Source organism: Hemibagrus wyckioides, linkage group LG01 (genome assembly GCF_019097595.1).
Source record: "Hemibagrus wyckioides isolate EC202008001 linkage group LG01, SWU_Hwy_1.0, whole genome shotgun sequence".
NCBI classification, from domain to species: Eukaryota; Metazoa; Chordata; class Actinopteri; order Siluriformes; family Bagridae; genus Hemibagrus; species Hemibagrus wyckioides.
Window position 1 is genome coordinate 34,540,754 of NC_080710.1, and position 15,115 is coordinate 34,555,868.

The window sequence follows — 15,115 nt, forward strand, 5'->3', positions numbered from 1 at the left end:
TAGTTATGAAAGCTCTAAAAATTAGATTTCAGGTTCTTTCTAAATGTTCTTTCTAAAGTCACAGTGAGAATTAAAACTTCCTGTGCAGATCTAGAATCCTGGAAAGAGCTCAACGCTCAGGGTAGTGTTTTGAATGTTATTCGAGGATGACCATAGATACACAGAAGACTCCAGAATGATTCCAGCACTGCACTGAAGGTTCAGTGGTTGCAATGATGATTCTAGAACCACAGTGAGGTAAATGTGTGCACAGGTTTCTGCTCAAATCAGACTGTGAACATGTTTCTTTACTCTGTGTGTGTGTGTGTGTAGTATAACAGGGCATTATTTGAGGCAGTGGAACAGCAGGATCTGGATCTAGTGGAATCGATCCTGAAGAACTTCAGTGTTGAAGAGCTGGACCTAAATACCCCGAACAGTGAAGGGCTTCTTCCTCTTGACATTGCCATCCTCACTAACAACGTCCCCATGGCTAAACTGTTACTGCAGAGGGGTGCTAAAGAGAGCCCACACTGTAAGAGTCTAACACACACACACACACACGTTCAAAAACAAGGGTACAAATTCTTCACACATACACTTCAATCAGTGTATTATACAGTCTTGGAGACGACTGCATGCCATATTGTGAACATATTGTTAATGACTTGCACACACACACACACACAATATCTAAAATTCCTTTTATGTTTTGTGGTTGTTTTTTAGTTGTGAGTCCTGAGGCAAGAGCAGTTCATCTGGTTGCCTTGGTGAAGGAGGCGGAGCTTCGTGTGTCTGAACTGGCTGCCCAGGTGAAGGGGACAGAGTCAACAGATGAAGGGGCAGATACAGACAGAGAGAGACAACTGAAGGCATGGGAGTGGAGACTCCGCCTCTACAAACGCATGCAGACAGGATACACACATACTAGTGAGTAACAAACACACACACACACACACACACACATGGACATGCTAGTATGTCAAAAGTGTTCACAAACCTAGGCACAGATATGGAACAAAGCATGTGTGTGTACATATGTGTGTGTGTGTATGTGTGTGTAGGCCCCCCCGACCCACCCAGCTGTGTGCGTCTCTCCATCAGCAGCTCTTCAAGTCTTAAAGTTAATTTTCAGGAGCCGCTTTGCCTCAACGCTGCTATCATCACCAAATACCGTGGTCAGTGACATTTGACCTTCAATCTTACACATGACTGTATATATCTTATAAGGAAATAGAAGAAGGAATTGATTTGTGTGTGTGTGTGTGTGTGTGTGTGTGTTATAGTGGTATGGAGTTCTTCTCCTTCATTTTCTCCACTGCTTGGGGAGATTGTGATTGAGGACACAACCTTACTGCAGTTTGACATCACAGGCCTTCAAGCTGTGAGTATTCACCTATACAGACACACAGGTACACACACTGATACACACTGATACACACAAATCAAACAGATGATTAGCAGTTAACTCTTAATTTATAATGAGTGATAACTAGTGATGAGAGCACTCAAGTCTACTAAAGGCTGTGCTCAGTTGGAATTTCGGTGTCAGGAGCAAAAATTCCTTTGTGAGGTCCAGATATATTCTGATCTTTCAGTGGTCATGATAAACCTGCTCCCCTGGGGTTTCACAGTCAGTGTTGATTTTGAAGAGACTGTGTAGTCTCAAGTAGCCACTACAAATCTGGAAGGTTCCAATGGCCGTAGGTGCTAAAATGATGGTGAGCTGCTGTGGCATGGGACAAGGGGTGTGTTGATTGCTTAAGACTGATCTTTCAGAGCCGCACTTGATGCACTAAGGGCTGTGTTTAGGTGGCATCCCAGTGTCAGAGCCACATACAAGGTCTTTTATTCAAGAAAAAACAAAAAGCTTTCGTTGTCATTTTAATCATATATAGCTGACACAGTACATATTACAACGTCATAGTGACTTTTGGGGAAGAAATATATTAGGACCTTTCAATGTTCTCGATAAGAAGTGCTGAACAAATCAGAATAGTTTTATAAAATTCATCAACTAAAATACCTGGGTTCATTCTTTTCTTAAATATCAGTTATTCCTCCAACATAGTTTAGGGTGGAGGACTAGTAGGAGCTCAATCCAGTATTTGAAAAGATGAGTGTGATAGTCTTTCTCACCCTTGATGGTGTAGAGTCCCTGCCACAAATCACCAGAAATGTGCAAGTGACCAGGACTTCCCCACCTGAAAATAACATGGGCCTTTTTTTCCTGCACAATAACTCTATCTATGCGCCGAAGGAATTTGTCACTGTGTGATATTTTGAGATATGGCCTTGCTCAGCATGAGTGTTTCCAGATATCAAGTGGCATTACTCATGATTATACCTACACATTTATGCCTTTAAACTGTACGGGGCAGTGGCTTGACCAGAACTAGGCTGATAAGCTCAGTGAGGTGACCTCAGTGATCTCAAGCTAGCAGTACAAGGTGAGTGTGTGGTCTGGTGTAGGGACGTCTTGTGGAGATATTCCCTCAGCCTCAACACTGTGCTCTTCATTAAAGTGTGGCCATTCAGGAGTAGTGCAGAACAAAGGCTTGTGGCTGTTAACTAGAATATCAGTGCAGTCCATTGAGTCCAGAGTGGTATAGCAGAGAGGGCTGTTTTTAATCATCAAGTAATCCAAGGACAGGGTGCTCTAGGAATGGCCTTTTCCTTTCACCAATAAAAAAATGTCCAGTCATGTTTGAGGCAATAGTCTGTAGACTACTAGAGGTCAGGCAATGGGTTAACACTTTTGTAGTTGGTTCAGAGCAGGCTGACCAAATAAGACCAACATCAGTGTGAAGGAATTAGGGGTCCTGATAACATCTCTTCAAACCCCAGATGACCTAACCTATAAGAATTAAAGCTGAAAAGCCCTCAGTCTTGAAACAGGAATTTATTTTCCCTAATTTTTGCCCATGCTCTCTACATGAAAGCAATCACATTATTCTATTGTCTGTTCCACACTGACCAATCATCCGTGTCATGTTTAAGAGCACCATTATTGTGTTCCTAATCTTTTTTGTAATTTCCAAAAATATGTGATGGATTCGTGTGTCTTAGAGGAAGTGTGTGTGCTAGCCTTCACCCTCCCTGAGTGCTGCCCAGTTGGTGGGAATTGGGAACAAATAATGTGGTATGGATGACGTGGACACACACTTTATCCTCACACCACCAGTGGCCAGTGGTTCGCTGGAAGAGCACCCATGTCCATCCGAGATCCAGTAATCAGAGATGGAGTTCCTTCTTAGACATGGAGAGGTCCCTTGGCTCATTCTTAGTCTTTCATGATGACATGTGAGTTTGTCATACCTTGACTCTTCACCAAATCGCTCACCTCAGAGAGCTCACCTCTTAGACTTAAGCAGCTGCTGAGGTGGGGTGACTCCAACAAGGGTCAAGACCTCATGCTCTGTTTGTATGGACTGAAGATGTGGTAGAAGGCCAGCAGTATGTTCAAAACTATTATATCATGGCCAAGGGGAGTCTTGTAGGGTAAACTGCAAGAAAGCAATAATGATGTGAGGAGTAAACCAAAATGTCTGCCACAGCATCTTCATCAGTGAGTGTCCTTCTCTTCTCACTCAGTGAGGTGAATTTATAGATCCTTGTATAAGATGAAGGTGGTTGGTGCAGTTGGTGTCAGGTGTACGTAAATTTTTTTGTTTTTCTGTCCGTCCAGATATCACTGTCCATGGTGCTGAAGTGGTGTTTTGGGGGGCAGTGTTACTATTATGCTAATACACATTGATAAACACTAATAAACTCATACACACACATTGACTAAACAGAAGGTTTATTGTGTGCATTAAATGTTCTTTACATTATTGTTTTTTTAATTTTATGTTCTAAACACTGTGTCTGTGTGTGTGTATGTTACAGGGTGTACATTATTATGTTCAGGTGTTTGCGTATAACATGAAGGGATGGAGTGAACCTCAGATATCTGTACCAGCCTGTGCTACTCCATCAGGTTTCTACACACACACACACACACACACACACACTACAGAACCCTATTACACAGTCATCTGTCCAAAGTTAAACATACATTTACTCTGCAAGCCTGCAGTGTGTGTATGTGTGTACATGTTGTTTTCATTCTTGGCTTTAATATTTGTTTCACTGTTCTTAGTGTTTGTAGGGACAGTCACTCCTTTTCCTTCTGGCATTTTTAGGGGTGTGTGTATGTGCGTGTATGTATGTGTGTGTTTGTGTTTTCCATTTCAACTCCCACTGGAAATATTTGCATGTCTATGAGAGGGCTGTAAAGTAGCAGACAGAACGGCTCTTATACACCCGCACACACACACACACACACACACACACACACACACACACACACACCTCTCACTGTTTCGCTAAACCAAGCATATGTTGTACGTCTTCTTTTAGCCGTCACCCACACACACACAAACACACACCCATATGCATGCAAGCATATGTACAATGCTTCTTATAAGCTGCATATACAGCTCTCTCTTACAAACACACACAAACAAACACACACACACACACACACACACACACTGGTGGGTGTGAAGAGAGGGTCTGTATTAGGCATTCCGGGAATAGAGGGTTTGTGTTTCCCGTCCCCAACTCCCCCCCATACACACACACAGGAGCACATCATCCTGTTTACCGTCTGTGTGTGTGTGTGTGTGTCTTTACAGACTGAGTGATACTTACTTACATGCATACTTACTGAACGGTTCACTGTAGGAGACATATTTTATGTGGCTCACTTCTGTAAAGCTGATCAGCATGCACATGCGATTCTTCTTATAAGCTGCACACACAGCTTTCTCTTACACACACACGCGCACACACACACACACACACACACATTGCACACATGTAATAGTGATTATGATTTAAAACATATACCCTTACACACAGTGTAATTCTCCCTCTAGGTTGGAGGGATGTGGATGGTCGTGAGCCAAGGTTACACAGTCTCAGTGAGACGCTGCTCCAGATCCTGGGACAGATTAAAGAGTCGCACCAGCACTGTGTGTGTCATGGTAAAGTCCCTCCCTCCTCTCAGGATGTGTTCATGTTACACTAATCTGACTTTTCTATACCTGTTTTTTTAGGTTTTAAAGGTGAGTGTTTGTGTTTAAAGGCAGTGGACTAAATGTTAATGAAAAATGTCTTAGATGCTTAAACTGAGGAAAAATCTGGAGACCCCAGAGGCTAGCAGGTGACTGTAATAATCTAAATGTGGAACTTAGAAAGTCCACTAGAAAGTAGCACAAGCAGCTCTGTAACCTAACATTAGATATACACACCAGTCAGCCATAACACTCTGAGCAGTGAGAGGTGATGTGAATAAGAATAAGTGAATAAGTATCTCCTCATCATGGCCCCTGTTAGTGGGTGGGATATATTAGGCAGCAAGTCAACATTTTGTCCTCAAAGCTGATATTAGAAACAGGAAAAATGGACAAGCGTAAGGATTTGAGCGAGTTTGACCAAAAGGGCATCTCCAAACCTGCAGCTCTTGTGGGGTGTTCCCGGTCTGCAGTGGTCAGTATCTATCAAAAGTGGTCCGATGAAGGAACAGTGGTGAACCAGCGGTCATGCGCGGTCAAGGCTCACTGATGAACGTGGGGAGAGAAGGCTGGCCCGTGTGATCCGATCCAACAGACGAGCTACTGTTGATCAAACTGCTGAAGAAGTTAATGCTGGTTCTGATAGAAAGGGGTCAGAATACACAGTGCAGGACGGGTCAGGGCTGTTACAAAATATGTAATAATACAAAATATTAGGCAGGTGGTCATAATGTTATACCTGGTCAGTGTAAGGACCCACATAGATGCTGACATAACTTATGAGCTTAAGTCCCAGACTCTACAATACAATCTGATTATACTGGATACTAATTCAACACACTCAGTACTGTTCATGTTTACGGCTTCTTCCTCATGAACTCATAGGGTTCTAGACCCTAGTCCGGTCTCGAGACATTTTCTATATTCACTTTCTCCATTTACAGGCTTTTCTAAATCTTTGGGCTCACTAAATATGGTCTTCATCTTGACTAGTTGTTTGTTTGTTTGTTTCACATGGCCAGAGTTTAACAACAAGTAATTCTTCTGGGAAGCAGGCAAATCATTGCTCAATACATTTACATTCACATTTCTGCCATTTGGCAGACACCAAACGACGTACAAGAGTGCTTTGAAGTGTCTATCAGTGAATACATTAACACTGCTTCAGTAGGTCACAGACTGAGGATACCATCAGCATAAAAACTGTGTTGGGAGAAATTTTTTATTTTGCAACATAAAACAATACATAAAACAAACAGGGAAAATAAGACCTAGCTTCAGAAAGAGGTAGGACTTCACCCGTCGCTTAAAGATGGTCAGTGACTTGGCTGTTCGGACATCTAGGGGGGAGGCCATTCCACCACCTCAGTGTCAGAACAGAGAAGAGTCTAGATGTCTAGAGTCTAACCTGCCTCTTATCATGAGAGATGGATAACTAGCTGAGAAAAAAAAGCCTTGGCTTAAAAAAGAAATGTTTGTCTGTCTTGATCTTGACTTGGTTTTGGCTTGGACACAGTGGTGGTCTTTACTACAGCACTAGTGTTTCCTTACTACTGTCACAAGTGCTACAATGCCTGAATGAAAAATGGACCTCTGCACTGGCTAATAATGTTTTAATAATGTTCAGTAGATAAAGACTCACAAAGTAGTGTATTCATGTGTTTATTTCTGTGTAATGTCATAAAGGTTCTCTCGTGTTGACCTCGCAGTTTGACAGATTGTGTGTTTTGTAACCAGATGCTATTTGAATGGTGGGGGAGGAGTCTGCATAGTTCTGAGTGTGTGTGTGTGTGTGTACTTATGTGTATGACTAAAATTATATATATATATATATGACCCTCAAAACTATTAATTAGTAAATGGGACATCAGTGGCTCTGAAACATGTCCCACGTTTGTGTGTGTGTGTGTGTGTGTGTCAGACAGAGAGAGATATTTGTGTGGTCTGGGTCACACATACACGGCTCTGGTTAGCTATGCAGGTTTCCTTTCTGACTAAAATATACACAAACATATCTACGTAAAGATTTCTGAACAGGCGATATGTCTTCAAAATAATGGCATGAAAAGTTTCTACACACAAACATGTGGGCTATAAATAGCTCTAAATAGCAAGGCTTGATGAACTGAATATCACACTTTATCTAGCTATATACAAAAGACAAAACAACATAAAACCTACAGAATGGGAAGTGGTGGCTCAGATTACTGACCAGAAGGTTGTGAGATCAAATCCCAGGACCACCAAAAGCTGCCACTGCTGGGCCCCTGAGCAAGGCCCTTAACCCTCAGATGTTTGAGATAATTGCAAAATATAAAGGCATCTGCCAAATGCTATATGTGGATTAACACTTATATCAAGAATGTAAATGAGTTTAAAATATATTTAATTTATAATCTATTTTTATAAATGTGTATATATTTTACATAAAATGCAGTTACATTTTGTCCTCTGCATGTCCACAGTGGTTAAAGGTTTTGTGTTCATATTGTGTTATCTGTATGACCCAACGTTTTGCTGTACTGCATTCTGTAACATCCAAAAGGTTCTTTAGTACCTCAGAGAGTGGAGTCTCCCATTATAAATATAATTATCATTAATGATGTTATATTAATCAAATAAACATAAACAGTGATTAAAGCTAGCTATAATATTCTTTTCAACTTTTTTTCATCTGATTTTAAATGGATCTTTAAGGATGAACAATAGAGCTGATGTCAAGACTTCACTGTTTGTGTGTGTGTGTGTGTGTGTGTGTGTTTGTGTGTGTGTGTGTGTGTGTGTGTGTGTGTTTGTGTGTGTGTGTGTGTGTAGATCACTGCAAAGGGCCGTCAAATGTCAGGAAACACTCTGTTTCTAAAAGTCTGAGACATTTCTTCCAGCCAACCAGCAAATTCATCAAATGTCTGAAAAGGTAGGATAAAATATTCTTTACATATTTTACTTAAGTTTCTCAAGTTTGAATAAATTAAATAGAAAATATTCAATAAACTAAGATCGCATTCAGTGTAGTGTAATTCATCATAATGCCACATTTAAAAGTAAATAAAATACATGATTACATTTAACAGATCATTTATCTCAGATTAAAAAAAAAGTTTCAATTTAAACTAAAAGTAAACTAAAATAAATATATTTTCCTTATTAATATTGAAGGTATAATATTTCAGGATAAATGCTGCAGGAACCATGACCACACTACTGAAGTTCAGGAATATTTTTAATTTTTTTAGATCAATAAAAGGTGATCTTCATCACCGGTCCCACCTGACCAGGAGCATTAAACAAACTTTATATTTTATACTGATCATGAAAAAGATGTGAAATATGTTCAGTACATTTATGAAGCAGTGAACGCTACACAAGAAAATATTCTGTTGTTTGGTCATTGGAACAATTCTAACTCATTCAGGTGAAATTGTAGATTGTAATGAATTTTCTTATATGTTGTCTGTAGGGGTTTGTATATAGCGTGTGTGTTTTATAAAGATGACAACATTCTGGTCACTGCGGAGGAGCAGCTGCCCATCATTGAAGTGGATGATTCTTACAGCTCCCTCACACAAGACTTTCTGTGGTTTACTAAGGTATGATAAAGTTCTGAGAAATCAGCACTATGTAAACAAAAGAGCTCCAGAACTGCACAGGAGCAGAGTTACAACAGATTAATTAATGAATTAATCACACAACAAAAATGTAGTTAAAAATCAGGGACAGTCCTGATAAAGCCACACCATTGTCCTGTAGATCCTCCTGGTACTGAGGCCAGTGACCAGCTAATCTCTGTATCCGTGGTAACCTCGTCATCTCTGACTGGTTGGATCTCCTTTAAATTGTGGCTAATTTTGTACTTAAGTAAATCAGTGTAAGTGGAGCACCTACTATGATTTAGAAAGCTCATCAAATCTTCCTTTACGGTTTTACTGTTACCCTTGTGAATATTAATTCCTGTTTCCATGGTAATTTGTGTTGCTAGGTGACATATTTGTGGGAGGAGATTCTGTGGCTGCAGCAGTGTGCTAGCTCCACCCACCCATCCTGCTCCTGCACCCTGCAGACACGCCTTAAAATTCTACAAGCTTTAACACAGCTTCAGGTCGAACACACACACACACACACACACACACAGCTTGTATATGAATACACACTCAACATATGAACTGGATTTCCAACAGTACACAGCCTTTTGTGTGTGTGTGTGTGTGTGGGGGTGTGTTACAGGCTCTGTTAGGCACCCAGGACCTGGGCCAGGTGTACTTCGAGCCCCTGCGTGATAAGCATGGTAACGCCCTATTAGTGTTACTGCGTGATTTGGGTGGATGTTCAGATCTGGACACACAGCGATGGTCTAAACTCGGCAAACTGCAGCTGCAGCGCAAATCCACCAGCTGTGCAGACGAACCTACAGCCCTGGACACACTCCTCATCACCCTACATGTGAGTACACACACTCTCACACACACACAGGTTACAGTAGAGCACTGAGGGATGGGGTGGTGTAATGGAGTTACTGTGATCACTCTGGTCATTATTATCCTGTATCAGTACAATGGGCTGATGATTACAGTCTCCATTATTAATAACCAATAACACAACATGCTTTTTATCAATTCATAGGTAGTAGAACATTAGCTTCTGATCAGATATTAAATTATTAAACTGATTGAATCCTAGAAGTCTATCAGAAAGTGGACCAGAATAGAATCTTATCATCTTAATTATCTTTCATTTATTTATTACATGATTCTCTTCCAGTTTTAACTGAAAATAGATAGTTATAAATAGATAGATAGCTTTATCTGTCATATGTCATATCATATCTATCTCTTTGGGTTTTACAAATAAATTTGAATCTAAGTTTAGCTTCCAAACAAGGTGCTTTATCAGAATATACACTGATCAGGCATAACATTCTGACCACTGACCAGTTAAGTGAATAAGACCTCCTGTTAGCACCTGGGTGGGATTTATTAGGCAGCAAGTGAACATTTTATCCTCAAAGTTAGAAACAGGAGAAAAGGGCCAAATTGTGATGGTTAGACCACTGGATTAGAGCATCTCCAAAACTGCAGCTCTTGTGGGGTATTTCCGGTCTGCAGTGGTCAGTATCTATCAAAAGTATCCCTTAAGTCCTGTAAGTTGCAACTTACAGGACTTAAAGGATCTGCTGCTAACATCTTGGTGTCAGATACCACAACACACCTTCAGGGATCTAGTGGAGTCCATGCTTCAACAGGTCAGGGCTGTTTTGGCAGCAAAAGGGGGACCAGCACATTATTGAGCAGGTGGTCAAAATGTTATGGCTGATCAGAATATAGGTTTGTATGCTAAACTGTTGGAATCAGGACTAAGTGCAATAATGCTTATACTTACATTCTATGAAAATAAACTAATTAACATTAATATAAATATGTAATGTTACATTTGTTTTTTTTTAATTTGTGGTCATAACTTCATAAGGAATGATTATGTGTTGTTGGAGTGTGTCTTTATGCAGTAAAAAGAAGGTACTTGGGTGAAAATAGCTGCTGCTTTTGAATATTATTTCTAGGATGTAAGCGCTAAAGGTTTATTTTCACTCCCTTATTATTCTCTGTATTGTTACCTACAGTTCAGTGTTTTTGTATTTTGTAAGTGATTACAATTTAGTGCGTGTGTGTGTGTTTGTGTGCGTGTGTGTGTGTGTGTGCATGTGTGTGTGTTTGTGTGCGTGTTTTTAAGGAGAAGCTTGTCTATCATAAGCGCAGTAGGAAGATGCTCTCTCCCGGACTCTATCTGGGTTATATGAAGCTCTCCAGCTCCGTGGAACAGATCAGAGTTCTGGTTCCTCAAAAAATCCCCAATGTGTTCTGTCATGTCAAAATACGAGACAACAGCCATGTGTCCAGGTATCTGTGTGTGTGTGTGTGTGTGTGTTTGTGTCTATCCTGGCATGTGTGCTCCAGGCATGGATGTACTACATTCACTAATTTTCACTGTGTGTGTGTGTGTGTGTGTGTTAGAGAGGAGTGGCAGTGGCTGCAGTCTGTACACTCTCTGGATGACACCCAGGATGTGTACGTTAATGAGCAAAACGCTGCACATCGCCTCTTACTGGAGTTACGCAACGCTGCCAATGATCTGCTTGGGCGTATAAATGTTCCAAACAACCAGGTAATAATAATAATAATAATAATAATAATAATAATAATAATAATAATAATAATAATAATAATAGTACCACACTGCTGTTGAACTCTGGACTGTGATTGATCGGGAGGTGTTGATTTTTTTTTATAACAGCAGCTCTGACACAATCACAGGTTTATGTAAATGTTCATTTTTCATTTTTTCATTTCCATAGTAACAGCTCATTCACAGCAGGACTTATACAGGGGGATTTATACTCCACATAAACTGTAGAAAAATAATCCACTTTAGGGATTTAATATTTTACATTTAAAATGTTAAATAAGTAAAAAACAGAAATATTACTGGGCCTTGAATAGAGCCTTGTGGAACACCACTGGTGATTCAGTGGGTTTCAGTGTCAGTCCTGGGATTTTAACCCTCATCAGGCCTCTCTCTCTCTCCCTCTCCCTCTCCCTCTCTGTCTCTCTGTCCCCCTCTCTGTCTCTCTGTCCCTCTCTGTCTCTTTTATTCTCTCTCTCTGCATGTCTCAGGCTCAGGATTTTCGTATTTACGTTCAAGATGTGCTCGAGTTCGGAGAGGGTGTGTCCTTCCTCTTGTTCCTCCCACCATATGAGGAAGTGTGTACACCACCTGGGCAAAGCAACTTTTCCCCTAGATCTGGATTTTTTACACTGCCTCTACAGATCTTTGAGCTGGGTGAGAACACACACACACACATTTTATCAGTAACAAAATGTATCTGTCTAATCTATCTGTCTACTTGTAGTTCATTTCGGAGCGTACTGTCCCACTTTTATTGGTCAGTACTGCCGTGTGTCAGCCAGCTTGGATCTGGAGTCTCTCATTTCCCAGCAAGCTTTGCGAGAGGCTTTTTCAGAGTCTGAGCTGCTCACTGCCAAGCAGAGACATCAGAAAATCCAGGAGCTCTTACAGGTACTATATTATCACGTGTGTGTGTGTGTGTGTGGAAGGCATAGATGCTTTACCATTTATGATCAGATATGATCTTTGGTGTAAAAACCTGCATTATGTTCAAGCAATACCAGCAAATCAACACAACCATGATGAGAGGTCAGAGCTGTGTCTTTTATCTCTCTGACCAGTGCTGTCACATTACTGTGATGAGGCTGAAAACCTGACTGATTTCATGAATATCATTCCTCTACAAGTAGGAACCTCTGTGCTGTGAGATAAAGGGACAATTTGATATTGTATGTAAACAGTGCTAAAGTATTTTTAGCAGAGATCAGAGTGTTTATGATGGGATCTGCTTGAAGAAATGTGGCCATAAGCCATCTAGTACACAAGATTTTGCTGAGGAAAGAAATGAGTGAAATTAACCCAGTCTCTTGACTCTTACAGATCTTAGCACTTCTGACCTGTTACTGCTGGGCCCCTGAGCATGGCCTTTAACCCTCAGCTGCTCAGTTCAATAAATTAGATTTTATTAGAACTTCACTGGCGTTGAATTCATGTCCAGTTTTTTATGTGCTGCCCCAGTATGTTATTATAAATAACTACGACACCTCCTTGTCTGCCAGGTTGATGAGGCTGATGTATATAACTGTATCTCTGAGAACTAGCTTCATTTAATGCTACATAATCATTTGGTTGAATAAATGTTATTGTTAAACATACTATACGAAACTCTTGATCAGAAATACTTTCATTTATAATGAGCTTGAGCTTTAGATCAGAGGAGCTGACTGTGCTTTCACATTGATCCAATTTTAAGTTACTAAAACATATTTTTAAGCCTTTCATCATTATTTTTTAGCTCAGAGAAAAAGTCATAGTCTCAATGTTATGAACCCTGAGTGACGACTCTTTGCAGCCAGCAGACGGTGGGATTAACCTGCTTGTCTGCTCCCTGGCCCTGGATTGTCACCGATTAACTAGATCTGCTCTAAGACTATGTGCGATGCTGCAAGAAATGAGAGCAGCACCCTCCCGAGTGGGATGGACACCGTCCCGTCCTAACAGGTCAGCCTTGCCCTCAAAAGAGCTCCAATTATCTATGAAGCCCACATTGTTTTCGGAGCACCACCTGGACATCCAGCAGTTCAGCGACCATAACCTGCTGTAAGCTACATCACCACGCCGCATTGGGATGGGGCCAGAGCATACTATGGCATCGAACATCGCCTTTGCTAATTTACACACCTCTACAACATTACTCTTAGTAACCTCAGACTGACGAAGGTGTATATCATTAGCATGGAATGGAATTCCTACATGGAAAACTACCTGTGAAATCTTCTTGTAGCCTTAGACCCTAAGATTACCCGCTACATCTGGCACTATGCTCCCTGATATACACCAGACTAGTGCTGATATTAGCCCTAAATACCTAGCTAGTCTTGTTTTATGAGTTTTTTAGGTGTGGCTAATTGTAAATCAGATGTGCAGTGAATGCAAATGCTTACTTATGGCTTCCTGAAATGAAATGAAACAGCCTTTATTTGTCACATATACATTACAGCACAGTGAAATTCTTTCTTCGCATATCCCATCCTTGGAGGTTGGGGTCAGCCATGATACGGCGCCCCTAGAGCAGAGAGGGTTAAGGGCAACTTGGCGGTGCTGGGGCTTGAACCCCTGATCTTCCAGTCAACGACCCAGAGCCTTAAACACTTGAGCCACCACTGCCCCTGCTGATAAACAAGCTGATAATGCTAACTAAAATATTTCAGCAACATTGCCTGTATGTTTATAAAGGGTCTGTCAAGCATTCTCTGAAAACATTCTTAATGCCTAAAGCTCGGTATTTTGAAACGTGTGTGTGTGTGTGTGTGCATGCAGCAGGTGGATGAGGTTTGGCGCGAGGCTCGTTGGATGGTGGAGGTATTACAATTCGCCCGTTATAAACAACAACAAGTTGGTGTGAATCTTGGCTCCATCATCGACTTTAGCAAGGAGAACATTGTTGAAAAAACGCCTTCTACATCTTCCCAGCCTGACTATCTCCCCTCACCCGCCCCCTCGCCAGTCGAATCACCTGCCCCTTCACCAGATAGTGGCCGCAAATACCCTGGTAAGAAACCCTCATCCTCTATGTCTCTTTTACCTTTTCATTAGCATTTTCTTCTCTTGAGCCCCTTATTCTATTAATTGCCCCAGGGGGGTTTATTTTTGAAGTTGAACTTTTTCTATACTCTGGCTTTTTCTGTGCTCTCTAGATCCTCTGTCTGATGATGAAGGCTCCTTGGAGGTATTCCTTACTCCAGACAGTGATTACAGCTCCAGCCCACGAGAACTTGACCTCCTTGCACCATCACACCCTCTCCCTTACACACACACTCTTGATCAGCCAGATGTGCTGTGCTCAGGGGGTGGAGTCAGAGCAGGGCCAGAGCTGATAGACAGTGACTTCGTCCTGCCGAGCCGTCAGATCGAGCTGCTGCGCATCACAGAGAAAAAAACAGCATTGTGTGTGCGTACCAGCAGCCTTGAAACCCCACCCACTCCATCAGTGACCACACCAAGCCACTCCCCTGCAAAAGTTTGGGCACGCCCCGGACCTATACGTTCCCTTTCGGAGGACAGCGGGAGGAAACAAAACTCCTCCCACTGCAGGAACCCAACTTACAGATCCTGCTACTCAACAGTCAGGGTTTATCCACAGTACCACACGGGGCTTCCCAAGGAGACTAGCGTGAAGGTGAGGCACAAGAACAGAACATTTCAGTGGTGTGTTCATGAAAATCTAGGGAAACATAGATACATCACACTGAACATTCTAGAGCCACACTATTGATGATTTTGGAACTGGACTGTTAGATTTCCTTAGAAGAACCACAGTGTGTATTGTCGAGCCATACAGAGGGTTCTGTAAGAACACTGAGGATTCTAGAATCACAGGTAGAGAGCCAGCCTGGACATTTTAGAGGTGTACACAGGAACACAGAGGCTTCTGTAGCAACACTGAGATTTCTAGAGTTGTA

General features: G+C 41.4%; 1 protein-coding gene across 5 annotated transcripts in view; it reads left to right on the top strand.

Annotated features, from left to right (window-relative positions):
* The window catches only part of LOC131359338 (ankyrin-repeat and fibronectin type III domain-containing 1), a 61,567-nt gene that overhangs the window by 44,489 nt on the left and 1,963 nt on the right, over window positions 1-15,115 (top strand). For 3 of the 5 annotated variants that reach the window (XM_058399153.1, XM_058399143.1, XM_058399163.1), the window contains 16 exons: window positions 313-514; window positions 709-909; window positions 1,044-1,157; window positions 1,266-1,363; window positions 3,868-3,958; window positions 4,902-5,009; window positions 7,854-7,953; window positions 8,497-8,626; window positions 9,016-9,135; window positions 9,261-9,476; window positions 10,761-10,927; window positions 11,042-11,192; window positions 11,597-11,867; window positions 11,938-12,104; window positions 13,974-14,205; window positions 14,351-14,832. In XM_058399153.1, coding sequence (XP_058255136.1) covers window positions 313-514; window positions 709-909; window positions 1,044-1,157; window positions 1,266-1,363; window positions 3,868-3,958; window positions 4,902-5,009; window positions 7,854-7,953; window positions 8,497-8,626; window positions 9,016-9,135; window positions 9,261-9,476; window positions 10,761-10,927; window positions 11,042-11,192; window positions 11,597-11,867; window positions 11,938-12,104; window positions 13,974-14,205; window positions 14,351-14,832 — 2,850 coding nt within the window. The remainder of the gene's footprint in view (window positions 1-312; window positions 515-708; window positions 910-1,043; window positions 1,158-1,265; window positions 1,364-3,867; window positions 3,959-4,901; window positions 5,010-7,853; window positions 7,954-8,496; window positions 8,627-9,015; window positions 9,136-9,260; window positions 9,477-10,760; window positions 10,928-11,041; window positions 11,193-11,596; window positions 11,868-11,937; window positions 12,105-13,973; window positions 14,206-14,350; window positions 14,833-15,115) is intronic. The other 2 variants (XM_058399171.1, XM_058399181.1) reach the window with 2 other exon arrangements.